A 25,105-nucleotide genomic window follows, 5' to 3' on the forward strand; every position below is an offset into this window, starting at 1 on the left:
CATCAAACCACGTTTAGCAGAGAAATTAAGCACGTCAGCTCGTAGCAGCACATTACAAGAGCAATCTCAGCTTACCCCAAACAGCAGGGTAACTAAATGACTTTCTTATTCCTGGCTTCAGTCAAGGAAATGAGGTTTGACTGTCGAGTACTCATCTAAATCAGCAGAGCTTACAGAAGCGCTTTGGGATCATCACGGGTGAAAGGGCCATTCTTATTCCTGATGGAAAACAGTTTTTGCTGAATTATAGCTGTGGCTCCAGATTTTCAGTGCCTAGATAGGAATTCTGAAGGAATTACCAATACAAGTTGGTGCAAATTACTCTGCAGTAATTTGTGTGGGTGTGGTTTTTTTTCTTCATTAGATGTCAGCTTCCTCACTGTGTTTTCTAACCTGAAACTCCAGAGCAATTCTGTGAAGCAGACAGATATCAAAGCCACGGCTACCAGAGCATAGCAAACACGTGCCAGGTCCTCCATGATGGAGACAAGCACTAGAACAACATCTTGGCCAGCATTCTTTGCTTTGCAGGCAAACTGTCAATACTGAAATGTCTAAAACTGTGCCTAACGAAGGCATTCCAGTTTATTTGGGTCACAGAAGGGTGCTCGCTTTTATAGTTTTGTTTTGCAAGGCAAAATATGTAAAACTAATAAGGAATAAAAGAAAGGAAAACAAAACCAGAAACGAAACAAGCCAACAATGTATGATTCTTGGTCATAGGTTCTCACCCCCTGCCTCTTGGACTAAAGCAGCATAAGGAGAAAAAAAAAAAAGATTTTAAACCACTAGAAGCTGCAAATCAGTAAAGGAGACAAAATGAGAACTCATTCCTAGCAGACCAACCACAATGGCCAAACAGTTCTGGTGGGCAGAACTACCTCTCTGTGTGACCGACCTGGATGGAGAGCCAAGCCAAACCCTGAATACTGCTGCAAGAGCATCTTAAATACAGGTAGGATTTCTTACTGCTGCTACGTTACTGTTATGATGATCTCTGTATGAACACACTTGCACAGGACCTTACAGATTCTTCATAGTTACAAGCTTGTCCTGAAATGCTCTTCTTTGGAATGTCTGGTTTGCACATGACATAGCCTGTGATGTCTAGAAAACATATAAAACATTCTTGAAAAGAAGTCATTTCCTCCGTGGACAAAGACATAAATCCTGCAACTACATAAAATCTAAGGGAGCAGGGACAGCAATTACTCACAGGAATACCTGACTCAGTGCTGAAGTCTCTTTGAGCCATAAACACAACGTGACACAGCTGAGACTAAACAACATTCACAGCCCAGGAAAAAGCCATGTCTTGAGGAACACTCAGTCAGAACATCTGAATGCACAGAAGGACCTTAACATGGTCCTCTGCTTACCTACATGTTTCAAATGATTTATACACTCTCCACACTGGTGAAGGTTTCTCCTGAAATCTAGCCAATGCTACGCAGTCACTCTGAGCTGAAGACTTGAGCATGCAGCACTCTAATGGCTAAAGGAAACCTCTCTTGAACTCAGTTTTTTCCTCATACGCTTCATCTTCTACTTGAGCTGAAAAATGCAGAGAAAAAAAAAACTTCATCATATCATAAAGACAGGTATTGGTACAGTTAAAATCTGCATGTTCCTCGTGAAAAAAGGAGATGCTCAGGGCTCAAAAGGAAAGCTGGGCAAGAGAAGGACTCTCTGATGAAGACAGGAAAGGCTCTTTGCAGCAAGGATGTGGTATGTGGCAGCATGCAGGTGTGCCATCCCTATGTGTACTCAGTGTCATTTCCAAGAGATAAATTATTATTAAACACTCAAATGCACAGCCTTGCTTTATTTTTAGGCTTCTGTTTGGGTGCCAAGCTCTTTAAAAATCACCCAGTCTGAGAAGCACTATTAAAAGAAGAAACTGAAGAGCAGCCAAATTCTTAGCCTGTTGCAAACATTGTATTCTGCAGGCTGTGGTTCAGTTTGCATTGTATTTGTGCGTCAACAAATGCCCTGAAGGAAAGCAAGAATTTACATAAAGTGCAGTGCTTACCAAGGACAACATTCCCAGGAACTGGGTGTGCACAGCCTCCTCTCTTTCTTCCCAGAAAAATCTTTATCTTGAATTGAGCCACGTGGAATAGCTGTGCCCCCACTCATTCACATATTCAATGCGCTATGAGCCATACACTGGCAATAACCATAGATCAACACAGCTGAAAAAAATACAAGCCAACCCCTCCCCCAGTGAATTCCATACTTTTCTAAGCAGGTTACAGCAGAAACGCATCCTTTCCACTCAAGCTTAGCAAATATGAAAAGCTACTTTTGCTGAAACTGATATCCAGCTTCCCACAAGTCTTGGCAGGGAGAGGATTTCACCTTGCTGCTGCAGGCTGGATACCAAGACGGCTATCAGAAGTTCTGTAACTCAGCTTTTTAAGGATGAATTCCAATCAGAGGTATTGCCCCGAACGGAGACAGGAGGTACTAAAAAGGAAACAGCTCAGAAGAATTATTCACATTTGTAAAAATGATTTCATACTATCACTGCACAAAATAGGATTTGCAGACTCAAAAGCTTAACTATTCCATTTTCCTTGTACTGGAAATTCAGATAATAACGTTATCTAAGATTGATATCTTCCTTACAGACTTAATCTCACTTCTCAGTGAGACAGCAGAGCTCACTTGATAGCATCTGTCTTTGGATGCTCCAGAGCTACACTGCTGTGGCACAGCCTGGTCAAACTGTATTCATTCCTACAGCAGAGAGCAACTTAGAGCTGCACTATTCATAAATACACATTTATTTTTCATTAGAAATGCATAATTACAGCATTTAAAAGCATTTTCCCCTAGAAAAGTAGTTAAGCAACAGTACAAACAAAATTGTTAGTCTTCTGCAAATAAACATTTTTCATTACACTGAACAGAAAACACCAGCAAAAGGCTAATACTCGCAGTTATGGGGTTTTTCTTTTTTTTTCTCCTTTTTTTTTAATATTTTCCATTTTTGTTATAAACACCATTGCAAATAAAAAAGCTGTCTGAACGGTGAAAAATATTTGAGCTCTTGATCTTCTTGATACGTGGTAAAGCAAGTATTGCAAAGCAGCAATACACCTCCCAAGACATTTTGCAGACATTCAAATGGTGTATTTCACAGAAGAAACGACAGGATGAAACATGAATTGAAGTCTCACTGTTTCCATCAGTTGGGTTTCTTTCCAAATTGACTTTTTCCTCCTTAAATATACCTACGGGCAGGCCACGTGTTTGCTTTTTTTTTCTGAGGGGTAAATTCTCAACAGACGCAGCAATGCAGCTCCAATTGCAGCAAATGGCTCTGGTTTGTTCTGGGTGAGCACAAACGGATGGTCAGAAACCTGCTGTGTGCACAGGAGCCACTGTCAGCCTATGAGTCCATCTTCCTGGGGCTGCACGACGACTGCAGGGCTCCATTTCCCACCGTGGCTCGCTGACATCTCCGCTCACGCAGCTTTTCACCACTTTCTTATTGGATTTGGATTGCTCCGTGTTCTATCTGCATCTCTGGTTGGATTGCTGACTGGAGGGTGTCAGTGCCCTGCAGAAAAGGGAGATCAGGAAATCAATACGAAAAACGTTTGTCGCTGATGCAACCAAAGGAGCAAACCACATTAATACAGAGTTCTTCTCTACACCAGTGCAATATCTGCACGAATATCAACTCCACAGTGGAGCTGAAATGTGTGCTTACAAAGGCACTAAAAATGGCCAGAAGAACAGAATGGCTTCCATACAAAACCTAAGCAGAAGACTAATGTCCTTCAGGATGGAAAAGAGAAGGCCGAAAGAACAAACCCGTAACAAGGGTCTGTAACATCACGAGTGGCACAAAGAGAGCAAATAGGGAAGAAAAGAAACCTATTTAAAGGTCTCTTCCCAGAAAGGAACCAGCCGTAAGGAGAACCAGAACTAAAGCTGTCCGTGCCCAAGAGGATGTGGGCTGGAGCTGAATGGTGCTACGGAAGAAAAATCCATCAACGGCAACTGCAGGAAGGCCAACAAGTCCCAGGGTGACAAAACTACCATAGTATAATTATCTGTGTGCTCTGTGCTCCTAATTTTCTCTGCTGGTTCAGGACACGAGCAGACTGCTGGCCTAACCCCCTGCAGTCGTTCTCTGCTCTGTGCCAAATGAGAATACTGCTACCAATGTTTTTTGCCTCTAAACTCTTCCAAAGGGCCTCAGGTTCTCCCCACTTTCCAAGCCTAAGCAGTCCTCCGTGAAGGAAGTTAACGTAAAAGCAATTAAAGGAGGTCTGATCAAAGATGGAGTTGCCCCACATCAGTAACTACTGGGGTAATACTGCAGTGCTGCAGGGTAATCCTGCAGCAAATCACCCTTTGGACCAAGTCAGCCAGTGAACAGAAAACCAGATCACAGAGCATGTTAAAGCTATAAAATGAGAAGCATTTCAGAACAGCTGTACTGGCTTGGATAAAGTCCCTCACACCCAATAATCCTTCCCCTGATAGCAGCCAATATCACAAGCACAGATAAACTCTGAGAAAAGGGCAAGTGCTTAATGGTATTTTCCTGCACACTCCCACAGATTCCGGAGATCTGCCCTGGATGGATTTTCCCTCCATAAATTCATCTAATCGATGCTTTATGTAACGTCCTGGATACAGAAGTGTTTCCGTGGAATTCTTCTTTTATGACAATGTCTTCCCTGCTCTCAGCCTGGGTCTGAGGCTCGATGAACCACAAAGAGGCAGAGGTGGAAATTCAACCTGTGTTCCTCTCCCTTAGGCTTTGCCATACAGCCACAGATTATTTATTCAGGTGAAAATACAGGAGGTTCAAAATCATAAAGCACTGCTTCTATGAGACAACTTGGCTGTGAAATTTTCTCTCCATCTCTCTGATTTATGGCCAGTAATTGCACACCACTACAAGATCTGTACCCAGAGGTAATTTGGCACTTATTTACACATTCAATAAATTGGTGTCAATAGATCACTGTCAATAGATGAGTGTCAGAGCAGTGAATAATCCTAACATACTGCCACATCTGCTAGCAGGAAAGTCTTCAAGTGATCCAAGTTTTCTCTCCCAGTAGATGAAAACTTAATGGAATTAAAATAGCGACCAAATAATAGGCATAATGGTAATACTGAATATTTCTCCAAAATTCAGACTAACGTAGAAGATTGCCCAAAGGGGACAAGAAGCACAACTTAGGTTTGAAATTGCCTGCAGAAGAATGTTAGCACATTAATAGCTCGTATTTGTATCTGTTCTATAAGGGAACTAAGAGCCTTTTGGAACGCTTGCCACTCTTAATTCTGCCCACAGCCAACTTGCAGATGCAAAACCATGCACTGCACTGAGAGCACTGAATGGAAGTGTGCAGTTCTGTGTGCTTCAGCTGGAGTCAGAGAAGGGACTCGCTGCAAACAGCTCCCTGAGATTCAAAGTCGTTGAGAACATCTCAGTACCTTGGCAAAGCAGCCCACGAATCCAATCGTTGCTCCAGTCTCGATGAGAGATACCTCTATGACCTCTCCCTTCTGATGAAGGCCTTTCTAAGCCTGTAGGACTGTTCCACAACATTAGCCAAAAAAGCTACAGCTATCCCCATAACTCCAAGCAACGCAAATTCCAAGTTGGTTTCTCCAATTCATTATCAGATCCTTGGTTTTCAGTTTGTGTAAACCGAGGAAATATTTATGGCAAACTTATTTTTAGCCTGTTTTTCCTTTCATACTTTTCTTATTTCACATTCCTTTTCTGTTTCTCTTCAGCTCTGTATAAATCTGTGGTTAACCACAATACTAAAATCTAACACGGTGCAAAGTGTCCCTGAAAAGAAAAGTAGCTCCTCTGGTGGCTGCCAGTCGTGTGGGAGACGGATGCTGATGTTTATAACCACAGCCTCCTGCCATGGGAGGTGGGAGCCAAGGGGGGAGCACAGGCTCCAGGAACAGACCCAGCCCGTGGGTGCTGGGTTTGAGATCTCCAAGGCATGGAGTGAGGACAGCAGCACGGCAGGAGAGAAACACCTCTTGCTATCTGATGCCTATATGCCCGTTAGTTGCATGGGACCAGCAGTACTCTTGGTACAGCTTCAAGAAATAAGGCACGATCCATCAGCAGTGCTCTCGTTGTCCAGCACTATTACAAGTGACTGCGAATCGATGACTGAGGAGGCCTGAAAGCACAGAGACAAACCTAGGGAAGGAACGTGACTTCCTCTATTTCTTATGCAGCTCGAGAGACCCAACATCCAAATGTTTGCAGCCAGATCAGAACTCTCTGCAAAACTGCCTATCTATCAGACAAAATTCCCTTCTAAGATTGGCTGCTGTGGATAGCATTATATTCTGGCTGGTAAGGCAATGCACCTCTCACAAGCACTAGGCATTCTCTAGAAAAGGAGCCACTACAGTCGGGTTCATGGAACAACGTGTAATCACCTTCAGAAAAATCTGACAACTGCCTTTTTGTCTTCCATAACTGCCTGCAGGAGTGGCTTTGAGTTGGTGCTAGCCTCAGCTACGTGACTGCTCAAACAGATCAAGAAAAGACATAAAACACACCTCCTCCTCCTTAACTGAGACCATCAAGCGTTCACTTACAATTGCATACATGGCAGCTCCCGTGGGAAATCCAGGCTGCGGATCAAAAGAACTGGAAAACTTCTGTCAGAAAGAGAATAACCTTTTTAAGAGAAACCTCAGTCTGAAAAACACTTTTTGGATAGTTTCCAAGCCAGTTTTTCTCCATGTCCTGTAAATATGGCTCTCAGCCCTCAAGGATGCAGAAAAACAATGGTGACCAAAATAACTGTTCTCTGGGGGCACCGAGCAACAACGCCGAAGAAGGAATCGTCAATCACCAGTTTCACCTTTAAGAAAATTATGTTTCTTATTATAGATGGCTCTATTTTTTTTTTTCTAAGCAGTTTGGAAATAGGATCATATTCTCGAATGAGTGCTCGAGCCCATCCACACCTGAAGAAGATGACACTTCTGCTAAATTTTGTATTTTTGGTTTGGAAACAGGGCCGTGAACTCATTCAGATAGCTCATCTGGCAGATGTTTCAAACGAGTTAAGTACATTGAGAAGGTAAATATATATATATGGCAGATATATATATATCGACACATAAACGCAGGCATACTTGACTGGTTGCAGAGTGGTCTGTCACTGGTGTGAGCTGCACATACTGGACTTGGATATCGCTGCCTTGCAGTGGGGATCCATCAACTCCTCCTGATGCAGGCTCAGCAGATGCAACAGCTATCAGCTGAGCGCCCTGCAACACCTGCAAGCAGAGCAAAGGAGAAACAGCTTGTGAACAGGCACAGCCAGAAATGCATTAGGAAACAACGACCTGAAAACAGATGCAAAGCCAAAATTAAACAGAAATTTAAGAGAACTTGTCTATCAGCAACAGTTTAAACAGTATGGGTCTCCAAGAGGACATGGTACACACATGGAAGATTCTCACGCAAGGTTCTCACTGCATTTTGCCTTACAAGACCTGGATTCCTGCAGCTGTTCCCTGGAAGGGCTAACAAGCACCATACCTGGAAACGTTTGGCCCTCTTATGATCCCTAACACAAAATAAGTCATCCCCTACCTGTATCAACACTAGCAAAGGAATATGTCACCCTGGTGGCCTATGCTAAATAGATCAATTCTAATTCCAATTCATTTGCACAATAGTTAGCACACTGATTCACCAGTCCAATTACCACATCTCTATTCTCTGGGTGCATCCCATTCCCCCCAGCTCTGCTGAGCTGTTCTTGCAACCCAAACAAAAGCAAAGCTTGTAGACTTAAGAAGCCACACGGAAGAAAAACCAAAGCAGTGATTGTGCTGCATAGTTTGTAAGTATGAGAAGTGTTCTGTTTCACAGATTGCAGCTATGAAAACTGATCTGTTTATTCTGCCAGCCAGCAGATGAGCACAGCAGTGCCGTCGGCTCAGGTTCCTCATAGGATGAGCTGGTGGGAAGCTGCTTCAGAAACCTCTTCTGCTCGGTTTTATCACGGCAGAAAGAAAGAGGGGGAAAACAAAAGGCAGACATTGAGTTCACTTCTAGCATTCTTGCACCTTCAGGTTGAAGATAAGAGGGTAGAAGGCAGGTTTGCTGGGGAAAATAAAAGGACTTGTTCTGTTTTGCTTGTTTGCTGTTGTCTCTTTGCATGGAAATATTGTGCTCCTGTGGCTGGGAAGCATTTCAAAAGATATTTTCTTGGCAAACTGCTTCCAATGAGAGATAGTGGCTTTCCTAAGGAGTGGGCTGTTGCCGCCCTCATGATAAACGACACCTCCCTAAGCACTGCAAAAGATAATTGATGGAGGATTCATAATTCTGCTAATGATTATTGCAAAGGGTAAGTGGGACAGACCGAGCAGTCTGCACTGCAGTAATGTCAATAGCACACAGCCATCTCCCAACTAATGTGTTCACTGTTATATAAATAGAGAGACAGAGCCAAGATACTTATTCTCACAGCCAAACACATTCAACTTTCGACAATTTGTTACAGTAATGTTTATCTTCCCATTGTACATGAAGGTGTAGATTTACAAATTACTGCTAATTAATGCTCGCAGCCACTGACTCTACACATCTGCATGCTGACTGCTTCAGGCTGAGTCCCCCGATAGCCGAAGAGCAACAGAAGAGCAGATGCTTCACCCAAAATTGCTTGCTTAAATGCATCCCTGCAATGAGAGCAATTGTAATTTACTACTTGAAACACGAATCAGAATAAAATATACATATGTGAACAACAGCAAGTCCCCCGATCTCATTTTAAAACGCAGCCAAAATATACAAGTTCCGTTTCGGTTTCTATATGCTGTGAGTGCCGTTTTGTTTTTAACCACCTCTGGTATTTGAACCACAGCGCTCAAAAGATGCCTTTTAAACGAAGGAAAGGGAACCGAGAGCAAAAATAACATTCTGAACAAAAGCTTCCCTTACCCAAGTATGATTTCTCAGCTGATGGGAGGGTGGGTGGCCGTGAAGGAGTGGGCAGCACAGCCCCTCCTTGGGGAGTGTGGGAGGCCAAGAGGTGACCCCTAGGAAGGACCTTTGGGGTGTTGGCAGGGTTTTATGGGGATCTTGGATGTTCTGAGATACCTTCTGCACCAAGCTGCAAAAGGATGCTGCGTTCTGTTTTTACAGGAGTAAGCAAAAGCCTCTTGTCCTGCACTATTTACTTTGGAACGACATGATACGCCTCATCAGAACTACACGGCAGTCCGTCCTATTGATTGTCTGCAGCTCTAAAATGTATTTGGTCTCAGTAACTTCTGAAACAAACCTCAGGACGACTGCAAGCAACCAAACCAGCCCCTTTCTTGCCTGCTTTAACAACAAAGAAGCCTACAGCTGCTAACAGCACCAGCTTCACTGTCTTAGGATGCGCTCCCAACTGCACCCCTTGCAAAGGGGATCTCATCACAGAAGCACAGAATGGCCTGGGTTGAAAAGGACCACAGTGATCCACCACTGGTTGGATTTGATGACCTTTAAGGTCTTTTCCAACCTGAGCAGTTCTAAGTCACCCTTTCTAGCTCTCTCTAGCAGCACCACTAATCGACACGTGGTTCAGAAAACACCTAATGATGCCAATGGAGTGGGAAGTTTGCTTATGGTCCTGGGGGCTCTAAAATACTTTCTTTCATAGTATTCAATGTGCCACAGAAAAGGAGGCACCCCAATTTCCTTTCACACAAGCTAGGAAGGTCCAAGATGAAGAAATTCTCTCCAAATCCCACGCTGACATGCAGACAGACAAACAAATGGGAAAAAGAACAGAGTTCATACAGCAGACCGCAGATAAAAGCCCCAGCCCTACGACTTCAATCTGCCCCATCTCACAGTTCTGTCGTGTTTGCCACAAATTCTATAGGAAACTATGTGCAAAAATTACAGACATCAAGGGATCAACAGCTTTATGTGGCACAGTGGAGGAGTGGGGGAGCAGAGACCTCAGCAGTAGGGGCAGGTGTGAGGATATGGCTTTTCTTTGGCTGCTCGCTTGGCTCCCAGACCAATACTTCAACTTTGTGATTCTTACCCGCCCTTGACCTTAAAATAAAGGAACTGTACCACAAAAATTAACAATCTGCCCTGAAAATGAACCTCTTTTCCCAACTCCGCTGGGCTCCTCTAACATCCTGCCTCGCTGCTCCAAAACAGGTAACAGAATATGGTTAAACTGAAAAATAATAAACTTTCCTTCTAACAGAAGGGATTCATTTGTGCTCTGGACACCCACAAACAAGCAGCTTGGAGGCAGCTTCCACTCACTCAGCACATAACCCAGCAGGACCTGACTCTGAGTTTTTGCTCCTGCTCACTTGGGTTGGTGAGGGCTCAGATCAGTGCTAAGAACAGCCCTACAGAAGTCCACCATTAAATTAACAAGCAAACCTTAAAAAGTGTATTTTTTTTTAATAGTTCAGGGGAATATTTGGAAAAAAGGCATGTTTGGCTATCTGCTACTGCTTGATGGTAGTGTAAGGTGTTGTCTTGACAGTGATGAGATGTTCAGCTCTGAGAGCCTTTACATCACCTTTACATACCCCTCTTTGCAGATGCTTTGAAGCTACCGATGCTCTTCAAGCACTGTTGGTGGCCTGGCCTGATCTTCCCAACCTTCACATCTCAGTGATGACAGCACTGCACGCTGACCCTGCTGCACAGCCCACCTCAAACCACAAAGCACCAGAGAGCCCCATCCCTCACCGTACCCAGCAGCTCTCAGAAGAAGAAAATGTTCCCTGACTCCTTCCGAAAGAACACTAAGTGCGTTTCTATTAGTTTTGATTTTCAACCATCCTAGAAATACCAGAAGGAAAAGTATTTTGCTCAGCTGTTTATAATGATGTGTGAACTCCTGGCATTGCCCGCGCACACAACCGCAGCCTCTCTGAGCAAACATTTGCTTTCCTTAGAGCTTCCAATGAGACTCAAGAGCCAATGGGTCTGATAAAACAACCTGAGGGTTGGACACATCCCTCCCGTTCTCTTGAAGCATTTTGTGCCCATAGACATCACCCACCCCTCCTTACAGCAACACGTGGGCTGGATGGGACCCGCAGAGCCTTGCAGCAGCATCCAGCTGTGCTCCCATTCACCCCGACCTTGGCCTTCCTCCCCTTGGGTGCTTTTTGCTTCCTTCCCCCTCTCGTTGTTTTTCTACCCTTCTCTTTTCAAAGTCTTGATGGATGGAAACATGAAGGCTTTGAGTCGGGAGGTCCCAGATTTCTATTTTTGGTCCCGTCTTCAGTGAGTTTGCCATGAAAAATGTGGTAATAATAAAATTAGTAGTAATAATGAAAACCAGCAATCTTCTCTGCTCTCCTCCTTTCCATTTTTGCCCATAACTAATAGTTCCATTCAACATTCATCTGCCAGGGCAGGAAATAATAATAATAATGAAAAAGAAAAAAAAAAAAAAGATTTAAATATAATAGATTTTCCTTTGGTTTCTTCCAAGATTATTCAAACACAATTTCCAACCATGGTTCAGTTCCTATCATCACATCCTCTGCTGATTTTACTTATCACAGAAAATGGTTCATCTTTTTAAAGCCTTTTAAAGTCATTCTCTATCCCCTGACCCTCCAATAAAGGTAATTGTTTCAGGATAACTGCAGTTTGCTTAGCAAAAAACCAAACCCCTCAGTCTGGTCCTTGACAGATTGAGCCTTCTGAAACACATTCTTGCTAATGTTGTTGTGTGCTTTTTTATTAATCTAGGCAAGCCCATATGTTTGCCTACCTATAAAAAAACTCAAAAACAAGACACTGGGATTTCAATGCCTTTTTTTTCCACCGTTTCTTCCCATTCCTGCTGCAGGAATGCAATAAAAGACGACTTTTCTTTAAATAATGAGAGCGAACCACTGAAAGGCTGGTTGTTCATGGATGGGTCACAGCAGAAAATGCTGTCACACTGACGCACAGCACCCGAGCAAACGCCGCACGTGAGAAGTGAGTTTTGCAGAGGCAAATGGGAAGCTCTGTGGGATGCTGCAGCTAAAACACAGGTGAAAGGACAGTTTGGGCACAAAAGTGTACAGACAGCAATGGCTTTATTGCCCTCCTGTCATCACTGATACACCCAAAGGACGAGCACAGCACCAAGCAGGTTGCCAAAGCTTTGGCAGCGCACTGTTCTCAGCACAATGCATTACTTTGCATTTGGCTTAATTAAAAGGCGGGTGGAGTCAATCACATCAGAGAGCAAAGATGACCTTTTGCTTTCATTACTGAGCGTTTCATTACGCTGCCATTACATAGCATTAATTATCAACTTTCATATCTTTCATTGAAACACCAAACAGCATTAATCAAAGAGACTTGTGGGAAAACACCACAAAATACAAAAAGGAAGGTTCAATGGGATTTTTGCAATATATCAGCTAAACCATTTCCAATAAGCTTAACACTACCTACAATCATTTGCTGCGGAGCTTCCTTTCCGTGATCTGAATGGTGTCTTGGAAATGCAAAGCCAACAAGTAGAGGCAGTCAAGTCCATAGAAAAGTACAGTCTATTTTTGATAAAGTAATATTGATTCATATTAGGTACTGCAACATTTTAATTATTTACTAAGTGCATTCTAAACTTTTCCCCGAAAATTGAATTAAATTGAATTAAAAATGCACCCCATCTGTCTGTGGTCAGATGGGCTCCATCAAAATATACAAACAACCATTGCCAAAGGAAAAATCAGGCTATGACGTCTGCTTTCCACTTGGGAAAACACCAGACACCAGGTAGGGACTGGGCTATGGAAAGAAACAGCCACGGGCTGTGGGAGACCCAGCAGTAATGAAGTGACTACAAGTGAGAGAACAGAGATTCCTATTTGCATTTCCCATCACCCAAATGGAATGGCTCTGCTCACCTGTCCTCAAGCACTGCTTTGTGTCTGATAAGGACTCTGCAGCAAATCACACGTGAGAAGATTGCTTGAGGCAATACATTCAGTTTCTCATTCCAATGCATTTTGCTTAAAATAAAAGCGAGCTAAACCGAATGTAAGTGGAAACGACATAAAAAGGATTCACTGCCCTTAAAGATTAAGGGTATCATCCTGAAGTTAATGACCTTGTTTGTAAAGCTTTACTTTGGGTCATTCCTGATTCCATTGACCCCCTGTACCTAAATTTGCTATTTATTTCCTGCATAAAACGTGCCAATACGAAAATAAATTCAGCAGATATAAAAGTCCAAGACAGAACCATTCCAGGAGAGAGGAACTCGCCCCGCTGTGTATTTCTAAGCGTGCTGCATCGAACCGTGCAAAATGTGACCTTAAATCTGTCAAAACTTCATTAACTTACACCCCTACAGAGCCATATAACTGAGAGCACCTCCTTTACATTCCCCAAACTAAAGCCCATGAAAACCGAAACTGATTTCGGGTCTACCAAGTGTGGAAAAATGAGGAGAGTAATTCCAGAGTACGTTTTTATCAGTGGCACTATTTCCTCGCATAACAAATAATAAAGCATCTCATCTGCTTTTACTTGGAGCGTATCAAGCAGCACGGTTTTATTCCATAATGTCTACTTTAAGATTCCCTTAATGCGCCGGGACAAATCCCGAACACAAACTGCGGCGATTGTGGTTAGCTGAACAAACTTTACAAAAATGTCCATCTTTCTGGTTAATGTGGTTGGATCGAGCTAGATAAGGGGCAGCAAGCTGTGGCTTAGCAGATTTAAACCATCTGCAGCTTCCAAAGAGCAGGAGCCCCTTCCCAGCACCTTGCTCCCCGCAAGCTGCATTCAGAGAGCCCCAAGGAAAGTGGGGCTCTGCAAGCCCAAGGGACAAACCTCAGCCTCTGAAAATCTATGGCATGCCATAAAGCCACCAGTATGCTTCAGAACAACAGTTTTATGGAGAGCTGCAGCCGTCGGAGTAACACTGCAATGGGCCCTGAGCACAGCAGAGTGAGATGCACAGAGCTGGAGTGAGAGGCACAGAGCTGGATTGAGATGCACAGAGCTGGATTGAGATGCACCGAGCTGGATTGAGATGCACAGAGCTGGATTGAGATGCACCGAGCTGGATTGAGATGCACAGAGCTGGATCAACGTTTGGAAGGGAAAACATGGCAGAAGTTCATGATCTTTATTAGCATTCCCCTGTACGTGTTTTTTTTTCCCTCTAATAACTTGTAAATAAATAGTCTGGGGTCTCTGGAAAGCGTTCACATCTGATTTGGTAAATAAACTGGAGAAACGTAAGGGAGTCCAATAAATGGAGTCAGTTCGTGTTCTCTTGTTTCTCTTTTAAAACAGACACCTCTCACACCAGCACACTCCCCCCAGCCCTTTCCAAAGCACAATTTAACCAAAGTAGTCTGACCCATTATACCTGAATATAATACATATAGCATATATAGTACTTACAAATGCACAATGTCTATGAAAAAGGCAAGGAGATCACAACCTGCGCCCACGTTCATAGAACCACAGAATGATCTGGGTTGAAAAGGAGCTCAATGCTCATCCAGCTCCAACCCCCTGCTGTGTGCAGGTCACCAACCAGCAGCCCAGGCTGCCCAGAGCCACATCCAGCCTGGCCTTGAATGCCTGCAGGAATGGGGCATCCACCATCCTGCCTGAACTAAGGGTGGAGGTGCAGACATTCAGTTTAAGCATCTCATGCTTCTGCTGAGCCAGCACTGTGCTGTATTTGTCCACTCAGCTCTCCTAGCCCCTCTGAGGAGTGGCTGGCGGCAAATGAAAAACCTAATCAGTGTAATTAAGACTTTATCTTTGCATTGTTGCACTGGCTGAAAGGGATGCAGGCTTAATTGATGTGAAACAAAGGACCAAATTAATGGTCTTTCTATCACATGATCTAAGACTTCACACAAGCTCATCATACGTAAGCGGTTCAAACCTACATCAGCCTTTTTTGTTCACTTTTTTTTAATCCAGAGAATGATCCACGTCACAGGTAGATGGACAGTAAGGTCCCTGCCAGCATCAGAAAATAGGTAACAAAGCAAAGGAACAGGTATTGTCCCAAAATGCTTTGGGGTCACATCCTACTGATGCCAAGAAGGGTCCAATGCACACAGAACTGAACTCAAGTCCCATAAAATTATGCTCAATAAACCAAAACACAACACAGGCCCTCACTGAAAATGTACTTCAAAACTGGCATGTGTGCAAACCTTGATTATAATTAGTTGGCAGCTCTGCTGCAGATGTAATTTCAGTAAAAATTACTTGGATATGGAAAGAAAAATTACCTCATCTAAATCGACCGTATCGAATTAAGGGGCTTGTAAGGAAATCTGCACCATGCATCTGACTCATCTATTGTACAAAGATGCTCTCAGGAAATGGCCCGCAGAGGGAAGTTTCCCCATACGACTCTGTGGTTAACCAGCAGCTCTCCTCAGACCTTCCAAAATCACTTCCCAAATCACAACCCGTGGCCTCACTGAGCTGTTACACAAAAGATAGTTTTGTGCACAGGTACCTGAGTTAAGGAGTTTGAGTATTTCTTGCTCTCCTTCTCCCCTAGAGGTGAGGCTCAGGCTGCAGTTCCTCCATCTCTTTTCTGCATCTCTGCTTAGGTTAAGCAACGTGTTACCTTATTCAAGCTACACACATGCACATAAGCAGATATAATCAGCCCACCAAAATCATTCCACATATCTCAATCATCTTTCAGAAAGAAAAAAAAAAAAGAAGAAAAAGCAGCAATACACCACCAAGCATTTCAGCCTCCTGCATCGCTACAGCTTGCAAAATCTTCTGAGTTAATTCAATCTAAGAACGTGAAAGATGATTCAAATCCTCACAGCTGCAACACTTTGTGATGCAGCACTTACTGTTAGCAGTAGGTACAGTGAAGTGGATGGAACTGCTTCCAAAAGAAAGGATTTTTAAGAGCAGACCATTAAACCTCTCTACCATAATTCACTATTTTGAGAGACAGTAATGAAGCTTTTGGCTTAAACAGTTTTTGTTGGTTGGTTGTGTTTTTTTTTCCCCCCCAATAAAATGTTGTTTTTGGGATTTGGTCAACATAGAACTGAGTGCTATTAAGAAACAGTTTGGAGAGTGCAGAGACAAATACTACGGTGTCAAAGAAATGGTTTGAAGCTGGAGCTGCTGAGCGTATGAGCTGCAGAGGAGTCAGCCCTGAGCGACCCAGACTCACTCCCACTGACCAGCACTGATAGAGGTTATCCCAGTGAAAAATAAACGGTGACTCACCAGCATCTGGCTGGTGGGAAAGTTTTTGTTGTGACATAACAGCCAAGCGGGAGAGGAGAGCTTCGTCTTCCAGGGCTGTCTTTCTTTACGTTTTCGTGTGACAAGTCTAAAAATGTAAATATGGTTTTAAATGTCACCCTGCTGGTCTCATCCTCCAGTCTGAGGATTCTGCCAGGATGAGTTACGCTTCAACAAAAGGTCAAGAGAAATGCTGGAGCACTTAGCTTTACGACAAACACACACTGCAGAATTCTGCTGAAGTCTTCAGCCACTTCCAGCACAAAGAGCATTCAATCCTTTCGCAAATAACTTCAAACTACAATCAGGCTGCTGGTGCTGATGAGAGGATCTGTCCCCTGTGATGAGACTAGCAGTAAATACACCACTTAAAACAGCCAGCCCAGATCACTGAGGATCCACCAGAATCACACACATCTGTTATCTTGCTCTGAAACTCCTAAAACAAAGTATGGGCTTCTATTCAGAGCAGTGATTTCAGTTTGATTCCAAATAGAAGAGGCATGGAGGGGAGCTGCAAGTGTTTGCATCACAGCTGGCAGTGAATTGTTGGTTGTTTTTAAAATGAGCAATATAAGATGTGAAAGTTTGGTGCTTGTTGCTCGGGCAACAAAACACTGCTCCCACCATACGCCGCATGCTGCTATTAAAAGGGAGAAATATGGATGGGGGAAAGCACATGTTACAATGGCACGAGCCTAAATGGGAGCACTGCAATGCAGGGTGGTGAGGCACTGGCACAGGTTGCCCAAGGAGGCTGTGGATGCCCCAGCCCTGCAGGCATTCAAGGCCAGGCTGGATGTGGCTCTGGGCAGCCTGGGCTGCTGGTTGGTGACCTGCACACAGCAGGGGGTTGAAACTGGATCAGCATTGTGGTCCTTTGCAACCCAGGCCATTCTATGGTTCCTAAGGAGAAGAAGTTGAATGCACTACCTCTCGTACTTTAATTATGGAGTGGTGTGATCAGTTCCATCTGCAACAGTCAGTAGTGCATAATGGCTCCAAAGGGGAAGCAGAACTGCAGAAGGAGGTGCCTGTAGCTGTGCCTGAGCTATAGATCACAGGAGCTGGAGAAAGCTTCAAGCACGTACCTGTCCATTACAGAACACTTAAGGAAGAAAGCAGCGCTCCTGAGAATTGCCTGAACCATATTAAAAGTTTCTCATGAAAACTGAGACAGAAAATTACACTATAGTCATAATACAAGAAAAAAAAAAGGCAGGAAGGATGTGACAAAGTGTAAATCTGACAGAAGTTAACAGCAGGTTCAAACATTCTGTTTTTCCTGCCAGCAAGCCCAAGGAACCCAGGAAACCTAAGGCAGATGCTCTCTGATTGGCATAGATGGAGAGGGGTACAGAACTGTCAGCTGGCTCAGGTTTTACTTTTCCACCCCACGGCTTCAACACAAACAACTGAGAAATTCCATCAGGATGTGCACATGTAGTATAAAATCCAGAACTGCAGGTTAGAGACACTCGTACCACGAGAAAGAGACACACTAACAGTTCATAACATTGCAACTACTTCCTCAGTAGGTACTGAGCGCGTTAGTAAGTAGCAAGCATCTTATTAAGTGGGCATCAACTTCTGTTTTGAATCTCAATTACATCAGGATGAGTGCTGAGGGAATCTGATGGACGATAGGAGGAGGGCAGCTTCTATGGGGCACACAGCAGAAGAGCTCAGTCTCCATTCCATGGCCCCAGAGGTATTTCATGGAAACGTCTGTTGCTGTGCACACATCACTCCCATGCAAGCCATGGTTCCAGATGTTTTAAACAGAAAAGGATGACAAGAATGAATGAATTGAAATACAAAGTATTTCAAAATATTTCAACGTACCTCATAGCTCTAATCTTAGCTTTATCTAACAGTTAATTTCACGTAAAGAGAATCCAAACTAACGAGAACTTCACCTATACTGCTTAAATTCTAGCATGGAAAAGGACAGTGTGACTGCAAGCAGCTCAGTTTGCTCTGGCAATGACCAAAACCAAAAGCAGATGGAATGTATGCTTTAAGCTCTGCATCATGTTTCACTTATTAAAAAAAAAAAAAAAAAAAAAAAAAAAACCACCTATGTTTCACATCAAAAAGATTCTCAGACAATAGCGCTCCAAAGCCATTAGGAAAGAAAAATGATTGATTTCTTTTATTAAAGTAGGTGCTCTCGCTTCTATGCACGGTCATATTTGAAACTGTCATCTCTTGGACAAATTCAATCTGTCAGACAAACACAAATCTCCCTCCTCTGATTTCCATCAAAGCTCACAGATAAGAAATCAGTTATAAATGCTGCTGTGAAACCTCATCTTTTCTGCTCAGCTGCTCCATCGGTGCTCTGCTCAGCAACGGTGCTCTGCCTGTGCTTCCCCTTCACTCAGAGCACCACGCAGTCAGAGCTCAGCACTGCCCTGGAGAAGTGTTTTGCAACTGGTGCTTCCTTCACACCAGCGTTTGCAGTGATGAAAATAGGCTTTTTTTAATGTAGAGCCATAAAATGAAAATGGATCTTAACTGGGCACCAGTTTGGTGCATTATGTATTATGACCACGCAGATGATACTTGCCCAATTTTGCAATTAATTCTTGGTTACTGATTTCCTCAGTTTATTTCTCTCGGGTTGGGGTCAATAAGCTGACCTTCAGGAGTTGCACGAAGTGCTAAAAATGCAAATTGCAGGTTGAGAGCACAAATAACATCCCTTTCCTGGTAGCAATTTCCAAATTGCAGCCTTGACTTGCATGCGTTAACCTCCAGCATGACGTCCAGTGATGCACAGGAAAGCATTTTCAGAGCAAAAAGCACTACAGCTGATAACCACAGCTCATCTGTTTCAATTTTGAACGAAGAAGTGACTGTTTATCCACTTCCCTTCCTGCACGGCTTAGAAAACCTCTATCAAGTCATTCTAAGCACATTAGGTAACATGTACGCACTGTTCTGCTATAAATCATTAAAATCTCTCTGTTTTAGGGTGGAAAACAATTGGCACAGTAGTCAAGCGCCTGTTCTCCCTCGTGGATTGAACTCCGGCCATATGTCTGTTGTCAGGGCAATTTCACCCCTGAAGAACAGCCTCGGGTCTGCACCGAAGTTCAGTGCTCTTATCTGTGCTCCGTCATTTATTCCATCACCGCTCGCGTTCATTTCCCACTTCTCAACCCACGGCGGCCGCTTCCTATGGGCTGTGATGGCAGGGATCGCCCGTGGGTGCTGAGGCTCCCAGTCCCCACTGCAGGGCTCCCACTTTCACCTCGGTGGGGCTCCCACCTTTCACGGCCTGCAGTTGAACTGAGCTCAGGCTCTCGCACACGGCGATGCCCTTCGCTACCGGCTGAGCCTGCGGGCCAGCCAAAGGCCTCTCCTCTCTGAAGGGATACGCAGGGAGCATTTGCATACACGTTAAACTTTCCCATCATCATCGTCTGCATTTTTTTACGACACGCTTTGGAACAGCTCTCAATCTTATTTTCTTTTTTTTATTTCTCATTTTCGGCGAGAAAAGGGAGAGGGATACGGAGCGTGAATTTGAAGCAGACTTCAATGAAAGCTCTGAACCCATAACTATTGTTTTCTTAGAGCACACATCTGGCTTTCCCCAGCACACTGCCAGTTCTGTAACTCAGTTTAATACCCAGCTGGGATAATGTAAAGCTAGCATATAACCTAAAATCAATGCTAGAAGCACATTTTTTTGTTCAGTAATACATGTATGCATTAAGTTCAACTTGACTAACATTCTACTCACATACTGAAAAGCTTCTATCGATGGAGGAGGGGGAGAGGAAAGGGAGAATCACACCCCAATCAGGCACTGTGCATGTGTGGCCACACAACTGGAGCCTGGAACCAAAGCTCACCCAAGCAGCACCAAATCATGCTCGTAAAAGGTTAAAATTACTTTGTTGTTTTTTTTTTTTACAACAAAAACGCAACTTTTTAAAGCGCAGACATTTAAAATGTGGTTTTCTCATAACATCAGAAAGGAATTATCAAAAACTGTAGCACTGGTGTGTTGCAGGAATGTTCCCCGGGCTGTTGACAATCTTTTCCCTGACCAGCTTGAAACTCTCCTCTTTCTACAGCCCGTGGGAAGCACGATGTCTGCTAACAACATTTTTACTCTTAGGAAACTAAGCATACCACAGTGCACGGAGAAAAGTGCTGCACACAGAGCGCTGATCCTACAGAACACTTATACAGAAAAGCATCTTCTTTTGGCAACTCCGATGGCCGAAACATAACTCAAAAGCCGGGGCAGCAATAAAAGCGACAACCCGATAATGTTCTCCCGAAGGCTGCTAATAGGTGAGCGCAAAGCAAGGAACACAGCGAGCTTATTTTAAAAGCAACTGGCAAAATAGTACTGAAGGAGTTGAAAGAGGTGTCTGTAACAGTTATTCCCTCCTCCAGCCCATTAATGCAAGAATTATTTAACTCAGGTTATCAAGATTTTTGTTTGCACAGTAACTTTGCATCCTACCGTCAGAGCCTGATGCTGCACGGCTGGCTGTTCTTATGGAGGAGAATAAAGGCTTAAAGAGAATTCAGCCTTTTAGAAAGAAACATTTGGACTTGATCAAATCTGCTCTCGATACAAATTACGGTATTTACAAACCAGATTTGCAGCCTTCACGTGGCTCCTGAGACTGTCCTGGGAGCACAAAATGCCAAGTTGCTTTAAGTACAAGGATTCCATACAGCATGTACTCTAAAAATGCATTATATTTTTTTAATATCTTCTACAGAACATGTTACTTTTTTTTTTTTTTGGTCTGTTTGTTTTCCTGAGAAAAAAAAATCAGTCTATTAGACAAACAAAACATGACATCAGGACAGCAGACCTGAGCACCAACCCGTCAGCCTACCTGCACTGCATTGCTCCAGCTGGGACTCCAACCCCAAACTCACCATTAATTGGGGAATTCAGGAAAGACTTCCCCTTTTACGGTGTTCTTAGGAGCTGATCTCCTCCTAGGTACCAATATTTCCCTCTTCAAAACCCTCTGTATCTTGCTGGCATCACAACGGTCAAGGTGCAAAGACTGCACATTGAATACTGCAAAGCCATCCCGTGACCTCCATTAAATCCATGCCTTTAGGGGGAAGGGAGGAAATGGGGTTCAAGGAGAAGGAGGCAGCAAATGCCACTTCAGTATTTGCCATAACAAGAGAATAAAAGCAAGGGAAAAAATAGAGGAGTAAAACAGAACCCCCAGGGGTGCAGAAAATTTACGGCTTGCAAATTATTCCCTCTGATACTTGACATATTTATTTACCTGCTGGTGTGCCTATTGCATTTTCCCATGTGTCTGATTTAGAAATTAGATCACACAAAGCACAAAGAAGCCAATTATGTAGTAAATTATCCACACGGGAGATAAGCAACAAAATGGCACTGAAAAAGATTACGTTAAAAATGTTTTCTCCATTCAACCACAATTAGATTTTTTTAAATCCTTACTAATTATCCATCTTAGCATTTCTGATAATTTATAAGCCACTGTACATCACAGATTTTGAGTAGGCAGCGTTATAGAAGTGAAATAATAGTTAGTAACTAGATATTGAAGTTGAGATGCTGGCAGATAGGAGCGTGATGAGCAGGGAAACTTTTCCAACAGGTTTGAGGGTTTATGCTTTGGGAAGAATTTAATCTTCGAAATACATATAAATGAAAATTCCTGGCTGTTTTTGTAGCAATGACACTTCCCAAACACAACAGGCCAAGGGTTTAAGTTAATTGCCCAAGTGTGCAGGCACAGCTGGAAATAATGAGAAGATAAGTATGAAATCTTGCCCAGCCTGAAGTGCTCAAGCTCCTCTCCCTGGTAATGCAGAGAAGAGAATTCATCCAAGGATGAATTTCTGCCTACAGTCCCCAGATTTTTATTATTAGGGCTCAGCAACTTAACGCTTTGCTTCTCTACCCTGCCAGGTCCTGAACAGGACGACAAATTCAGCTGCAGTGTTCAGCTCTCCAAAACAGACGCACTCTTTTGCTGCGTCCCTTCAAGATGCAGCTCATTTGCAGATTTTTCAACTGTTTTTCCCCTCTGAAATCCCGTGTCTCCTGAACAGCTGTGGCAAACATCAGCACTGTTCTGCCTGATGAGCTGCTCCATTGCTGGTCATGGGTCCGCACCAGACTTTTTGCTGAATATTGCATTAACGTGTTCCAAAACGACAAGAGGCAACTCAAAGAAAAATAAGCTTCCCATAGGCAATGCTCACAAAGGAAGCACCAGTCTGAACGTTTGACAACCTTTGATATTTCTTTACTAAAGTCAAGATTTGCTACAGTGGTCATTTCTACCACTGTAAAAATGTGCTGTCTTTGTGAACTAAATCACTGGTGACATTTACTGTGGTCTTTTCGGAGAGCCACACAGATCAACCTCAGACCTATTACGTGTTTCATGTACAAAAGCTCCTTTGAGAGCACGAGCAAGCTCCATACAGATCGATGCATGTCTTTAAACCATTACAGATCTCATTACCGAAAGCATAGCTGCAGTGGCTGACATTCAGAAACAAATTCCTAATGCATCAGGGCACAGGAAAGCAGTTCCGTTATACAATTCCCTTTGGACTTTTCGGGGTGTCTAAGAACAAGAGAGCAAAACACAGCAGCTCCCTCCAGGAACAGAGAAGCACTGTCGCTTTTCGTGGGCAGTGTGTGATGCTGTTGCGTACAAATGCACAGCTCAGGCTGCACGTTCCCTTTTACTTTTCAGCCAGGAACAAAACTATACCCTGGAATGCCTACTGAAGTTACTGCTGGTAACGGTTGCTTCCTCAGAGAGGTGCTGAGTGCTGAGCTTCACCGAGGCAAAGATGCAATCACGAAACTTTCAGTTAACACTGTAAGAAGGGTCTGAAAACTCTCGTTGCTAACAAGGAGGTAACGAGCACACGGGCAGTGCTAGCAACCAAACGGCTCTGCAGCGAGGGCAATGAAGGTGCATCTGAAAATGACTCAGCCAGGACACAGCTGTGAAAAAGTGACACAAGAAGGAACTTGAAACGTGCATTCATATGCAGAGATGTCGTATCTCAGAGCTCACACACGTTTTGTCTATCTCTGTAAAGGATCTGAAGTAAGGATGTGAGGAGAGACAGAAATTCCATTAAAGAGATGACGAGAAAAACGAAACGGCTCAAAGCAACAAAATCTGATTCTCAACAGACTGCTAAATTATGGTGGGATATTGATGACAGTCAATAAAAAAAAATAATAAAACAACCAACTGCTGAGCACTACTGTTACTTGAGTTATGGGAAACAGGGTAAGAATGCATGACTGTATGTTCAGATAAACACGGGGCACAGGCGATAAGACCTATATCTTGATAAAGAGCTGAAAAAACCTGTCAACACATGGGTGAAATATTAGATTCCAAGATAAATCAGCAATAGAGAGATCTGCAATTAATTTGTTGTGTGCCAGACTCCTTAAAAGCTTTGAGAGGAGGAAAGTTCTGCATTGAGAAACAATTTGAAACAGTTAAAATCTGTTTGCAATGTAAGTTACGAAGCAGGTCGGCAATTGATGTACTTGTTATAAACAACAGAAGTCTCTGTTCACACACTCAGCTCAAACCACTTGACCAGGAGCTGCTTGTGCACTTAAAGCAATGCTAGCTTTCAAAAGCTTCCAAAAGAATATTTTAGATACACAAATAAAATGCAAAATATATTACACGCATCACAAGAGGGAAAGTGAAAAGAAAAAGAGGACAGGAAAAGCAAACATCGGTTTTATTGTTTTTACTGGGGCTGGAAATTAGATTTCGGATTGAAAGGAAAGGACAAACACTGTTTGGTCTTATTTCTAAATATGTTTGTCCGCTGGTGGAGAACTGGGGAAGGTTTCCGTCCAAGGAAAATAATGAGTCCGACCCAACAAAGCAAAGGGTGAGAGAGGATTCAGCCTGTGTGATATTACGGATACAAATCATGTTAAATTACATGCGAGCAAAGAGACAGCCCTGAGCTTCACACACCAACAATTTCTCACGCTGATCCCATGAAATGCTTCTGGCCTCCATCCTTCCCCGGGTGCAGCCGCTTCGCACGGAAGTACCGCAGATTTTGGCTATCAAGCAAGCAGGGCCAGGCAGGAAGACAGCAGGGCTGCAGCACAGCAGGGCTGCTCAGCCCCGTGCACGTGAGGCCTGCACCCATCGGAGCTCCTCTCAAGCAGTCTGCCTTTAGCTAAGCACCAAACCACCACCCCATGCACGACTCACGCATTGCACTGCAGTCGGCTTAGATTCAGCTTGCTTGAATTCAGCTGCATCCTTGGCTTTTCAGAGTGTTTAGCCTTCCCCGTGCAGGTCTGTAGGCAGCAGCAGGTTGCATGTTTAGCTGCTAAAACAGAGGCTGTGGATGCCCCATCCCTGCAGGCATTCAAGGCCAGGCTGGATGTGGCTCTGGGCAGCCTGGGCTGCTGGTTGGTGACCTGCACACAGCAGGGGGTTGGAACTGGATGAGCATTGTGCTCCTTTTCAACCCAGGCCATTCTATGATTCTATACTAAAACATTTTTTTTTTAGTTCCACTTGCACGTCTGCCACACAGATCGGGACAGAGAAGACAGAGAGAAAGAAAAGCATGAACTGCCTTTAAGAGTGCAACAAAACCTTCGGAAAACTGATCTACAAAACATGCCAGGAAACTTGGAAAGCCAAATCAGTTTCAATATCACGATGATGGAGTGTATTTAAAAGGAAAATGAAAAAATAAAGGGAGGATGGTTTTGCTTCAAAATGCAGTTAGATAAAAATCTTAGATAACGAATGTACAAAAATAAATGAG

General features: G+C 43.5%; 1 protein-coding gene across 2 annotated transcripts in view; it reads right to left on the reverse strand.

The window, feature by feature from the left end:
* Positions 1–3,496: 3,496 nt before the first annotated feature.
* Positions 3,497–25,105, reverse strand: part of BANP (BTG3 associated nuclear protein) — a gene marked incomplete at both ends in the record, with an annotated part of 115,569 nt that continues 93,960 nt past the window's right edge. For both annotated transcript variants that reach the window (XM_079541455.1, XM_079541454.1), the window contains 2 exons: positions 3,497–3,568; positions 7,156–7,299. In XM_079541455.1, coding sequence (XP_079397581.1) covers positions 3,497–3,568; positions 7,156–7,299 — 216 coding nt within the window. The remainder of the gene's footprint in view (positions 3,569–7,155; positions 7,300–25,105) is intronic.

This window comes from Tetrao urogallus (genome assembly GCF_951394365.1).
Source record: "Tetrao urogallus genome assembly, chromosome: 12".
Lineage (NCBI taxonomy): Eukaryota > Metazoa > Chordata > Aves > Galliformes > Phasianidae > Tetrao > Tetrao urogallus.